At 43.6% G+C, this 5047-nt stretch overlaps 1 protein-coding gene across 1 annotated transcript; it reads right to left on the minus strand.

The window, feature by feature from the left end:
• Window positions 1-3537: 3537 nt before the first annotated feature.
• CCER1 (coiled-coil glutamate rich protein 1) lies at window positions 3538-4716 on the minus strand. Its single transcript, XM_059681039.1, has one exon. The coding sequence runs from the start codon at window positions 4714-4716 to the stop codon at window positions 3538-3540; it is 1179 nt and encodes a 392-aa protein (XP_059537022.1).
• Between the last annotated feature and the right edge of the window lie 331 nt (window positions 4717-5047).

Below are 5047 nucleotides of genomic sequence, written 5' to 3' on the forward strand. Positions count from 1 at the left end.
GGCATGTTATCTGGGGTTGAGCCTGCAAGCTGGGCATGGGTCCTACCCAAGATTCAAATCAGCAACCTCTTTGTGCAAGGAATGGTGCCCAACCTACTGAGCCACACTGGCCAGGGCAAGAAGCCTTTTTTCTTATCCTACTCCCTTACTCATATGGGGTGATATGAGTATCATTTTCTTTGAAGATGCTATAATAGGTTTGGTGTAGCTGACCGGTTATTCCACCATATTTTAATGAAACTATGGTGGAATTACTGTCTTTATATGCATATATATTCAGAATTCAGAGTTGATCTCTAAATGTTAAGTATATTTGCCATCCTTAAAATGCTAAGTTTTCACAGGAAAAAATCTCTTTAACTTACTAGTACTGTGAAGACTAAGTAATGAAGATAAATCAACAAATGCTGTTGTCAGTCACTAGAAAAGGAAAATATAAGAATCTCTACCTGTAAAAACATCTAAGAATAGACAGCAAAGATTCTTTAAGCCCAGATCTTATAAATAAATTGATCATTTGTGTTATTTTTCTGACAAATGACAAAGAAAATACCTCCATTCTTGAAAGAAATGACTAAGTGGCACTTCATTACCATTGTGTTCACTCAACAAACTTGATATTACTTTGACAATGAGCTTATTTTTTTAATGTGTTTTCTTCAAGTGTACACTTACCTCTAATACGAATGAGTAGGTGTATTCTAAGCCATACTAACACTGTTACTATTGAATCATCAAGTTGTATTGAACAGCTGTGCAGAGGTTCTCTGAGGGAGTTTGCAACTATGGTGCTCCAGTCATGCTGAGCGGTAATCCCTAGGTCGCTGTCATTACATGATCGTGTAAGGGAGGTTTCTGAAAAGGGTCATAGGTGAACTGGATGACCAAATCCCCCACCCCCTGATATGATTTAATTATTTCTTTATCAGCGTCCAGGATTAGTAGCGAGCATCACAATACCTGTCTAATAAAAACTGTGAATAAATCAGATGTTTTGTCCTTTAATTTTTGTTGGTGTCTATTCAGAAGGTATGGATAGCACAGAAATGAACAGGTAATATGGCTTTTGCTTACCTCTCTCACTTTTCATTGGCCACTTCTTCAGAGCACCCTGACCCCCTGTCCACACTTCCTCCAAGGCTCAACCTCTTCCTAGCTCTCGGCCTTTAGACTCAGAGCTTCCTCTGGCCACAGTAAACACCCCCAGCTTCTCTCTTGGGTTTTCTTATGACATATCCTTTCATAGTGGTACATTTCCTTCAGAATAGTTGCAGCAAGTAATTTTTCCAACTCTTCATTTACCAATGTTTTTATTTTCTACCGCACTATAAGCAACATGAGAGTAGGGGGGTTGCTTATTCATCATTGTACCCTTACCCTCTTCACAGTGCTTAACCCCTAGCAGTTCAGTAAATACTTCTTGGTTAACGGTACATAAACTAGGGTCAAGTTCTGAGTCATTGCTCAGGTTTACATGTTTTACAATGACTAGTGGATAATGCTTTGTGTGTGTAGAGACGATGTGTTGAATCTTTAATTTAAGAGTAGGATATTTTGCAAAATAAACTGAGAATTGTCCAGATGTGATTGTAAAAAATTCAATCCTAAATGAAAGGGTTTCTTTAATGAGAACATACTTAAGACCTTGGGAATATTTATCATGGATGAAGTGTTTTGGGGCTATGCCTTGTAAAGGTTTATTGACCAGTATTGGGATTGACCAAAAGCAGAATTCTTGATTTCCCTCTTTATATATACATTATAGATGCATATAGGTAGCCAATTTTAAACTACTTTTATAGGGAACTCAGACATTGCATCATTCAGGGAATTATTTCTTAGAGTATAAATAAATGTTTGGTTATTCACTGCTATATTTTGGAGTGTTTGGTGTCATTTAAAAATTCTTACAATGCACCCTAACCGGTTTGGCTCAGTGGATAGACCGTCAGCCTGAGGACTCAAGGGTCCCAGGTTCGACTCCGGTCAAGGGCATGTACCTTGGTTGTGGGCACATCCCCAGTAGGGAGTGTGCAGGAGGCAGCTGATCCATGTTTCTTTCTCATCGATGTTTCTAACTCTCTATCTCTCTCCCTTCCTCTCTGTAAAAAATCAATAATATTTTAAAAACATTCTTACAATGCTTGAATTAGTTTTTCTTCTTCTGTTCATCCTGTTGGCTATTGAAGTATACTGCTGAATAGATTTCTGATATTTAAATAATAAGAAGTGAGAAGCAATATAATTTCATTTAATACTTTATTTTTATTTCTATTATTTTTCAACAGCTTAAGCTTATCACCCCGATAACTGCAATACACTGGGCTAGCTGAGGAAAACTCAACATCCAGGTAAGATATCAATCACCATACAGTCTTCACCAAATAAATACTAACTGTTGGTTAAAACTATACTTAGAAGTACAGTTTGTCAAAATATATAATTTTTGAAATGGCAGGCTTAAATTCTTCATCTATGGAGTCCATCTATTCTGGAAATATGCTATGGATGGAAACTTTTTTAAGTTGACAATTAAGTGCTCAGGAAGAAATGTATTAGTCCTTAAAAAAATGTCTAAATAAAAGCTATTGTTTTTGAATAATGTATTTTCTGTAGTGACATTAGAAATTAGCTCATGCAAGCTTGCACTTACACATCTTTGTTTTATTCTTTTATAAGTAAAGAAATGGTATTTTACACTAAAATGTCAATAATCTTTAAAATAATCAATTCTGCAAAAATTATTTTTATGGTCCCTGTGAACTTATGACAAGGAATATATCTAGGAAGGCTTCAAAATCTAAACTATGTTCCATTGCTTGCAGTTACCTTGGGTTTTAACTAGATGTGCAAGTTGACTTCTGACCATGGGGCATCTTCTCCATGCATGGTATGGATTGCTGAGGCCATGGCAGAGAACCAGTTCCACAGAAGCAACTTCATGTTCTTCTGAGGAAGATCCATGGCACTGTGGAACAAGAACTGTAAATGAGCAATGCCATGGAGACCGAAAATGGGGCTACCAAAATACAGCCCTCAAAAATGAACTCTGAAGGTGGAAACATCTACAAGAAATGTTTAAATAAATAATTTTAATAAAATAAGTTATCAGGTTCAGAGCCCTGATGGATATTCAGTAGAAATGGCACATGCTCCTTACGGATGTAACAGTTAAAACAGGTATTGATTTCAAGCTCATTAAGTAGATAATCATATAACTGTTATGTTAAAAAACAGCAACAACACGTTTCCAGTAGTACCAGAATTAAGAAGAAAACTTGGATGTCTAGAAGAGGAAAACAGCAAATGAAAACATTCAAACTGTAGTAAATAAAATATTTGGCCTTTAATCATTTTGAATTAAATTATGTTTGAAAGCTCCCCTTCCCCCACCCATAGCCACACACAAACACACCAATTTTTAAAATTTTTATAATGGCCAAAGAAAGGGTTTACATGGATATTTTTATTAATGGAACTCACTTTTTAATTAGTTTTTAATATGTTGCTAATCCATCCCATTCCTCAAGTCCCCTTCTAACAGTCAGTGTCCTGTAGCATGAAGAGAGCTTCCTGTGACACTTTGGGAATGACCTGTTCTGGGCTTAAATGAGAACAGTCTATAAAGTTCGCTCTCTCTTCCTCGGCCATGAGGAATGACAAGGGCATTTCCAGAGGCAAATGATTCTCTTCCCCTCTCTGCTCCTCCTCCTCTAGCCCCTCCTCCTTTACTTCTATTTCCTCCGCTTCCTCCTCCTCCACCACCTCCTCCACATCTTCAGCCTCTTCCACCTCCTCTTCATCCTGGGCCTCTGCCTCTTCATCCTCCTCCTCCTCACTCTCCTCTTCCTCACTCTCTTCGTCCTTCCCATCACACTCCTCATCACACTCCTCCTCATCACACTCCTCATCATCTTTCTCCTCTTCCTCTTCCTCTACCAGCTGTGGGGCCGGAGAATGGTTTTCCTCTTCCTCAGGGGCAGGACTAAAGGCCAGAGAGGGATTCTGCCCCAAGCCATACAAAGTGTCCTGCATCTCTGCGTCTTCCTCATCACCACTGGGAGGCGCATCGTTTCCGCCTGCCTGGGCCTGCTGACGCTCCAGCTTCTCTTGCTGCCTCATGTCCTCGTAGATCTGGTTCATGATGAACTGAGTGGTGTTGCGCGGCGCCTGCAGGCCAGGTGCCCGCCACCCGTACAGGTCGACCGGCTGCAGCAGGGGGCTCACCTCCACCGATGGGCTCCTTGGGACGGGGCGGCTAGGCTGGCGGCGCAGGCCACGGCCCCTGCGGCCCCAGCGCTTCTTGCGGACAGGGGCCCTCGCCCAGCCGGGGTTCCAGGGCCCACGCCAGCAGAAGCAGCAGCAAAGGCAGACGGGGTGCAGGCCATACATTCGGGCCACTAGCCCAGGGCTGGGGGGCTTCCGGTATCCCATTGGAGGTGGGCACCAGGGCCCTCCCCAGCACCCCCAGTTAGAGTACATGCCCCAATAAGGACTCTGGGGTGGTTGGAACCAAGGGCCCGGGCCGTACCGTGGCTTCGGCTGCTTCCTCTGGGGCTCATACTCAGCCTTGGGGCCATAGTGCTGCCGCCGCTTGTAAATCGGGGCGCCCCTGCGCCTTCGGTGGCAGGAGGACCAAGAGCGAAACGGAGCAGAGGCTGCCCAGCCGCCGCCCAGGTTAAGAGGGGCTTCCCTTTTATGGAGGGTCTGGGTCATGGCTCAGGGAGTTCCGAGAGGTCTAGGTGGAAGCGTCCTAAACGCTGTCCTCAAATTTGGCCAGATCCGAGGTTCTGAAGCCTCGGCACCCAGTGTCCCTCCGCACAGCACCGCGTGCCTGGCTGAGATCCGGCCTTACCCTCCAGAGAGACCCTCTTCTCCGCTCGCTCTTCTCTGGGAATCTCTCGCCCTTCTCACCCGGGTGGTCTCGCCCAGGCGGGTTGGGTGGGGCTGGCGCTGTGTAAAGAGGGTGGGGAGGAAAGTGTTGAGGCGCAACACTGAGGGACAGGCGCCCCCCACACCCCGGCCTCGGCAGGGGTTCGATCTCGAT

Source organism: Myotis daubentonii, chromosome 2 (assembly GCF_963259705.1).
Source record: "Myotis daubentonii chromosome 2, mMyoDau2.1, whole genome shotgun sequence".
Taxonomy (NCBI): Eukaryota; Metazoa; Chordata; class Mammalia; order Chiroptera; family Vespertilionidae; genus Myotis; species Myotis daubentonii.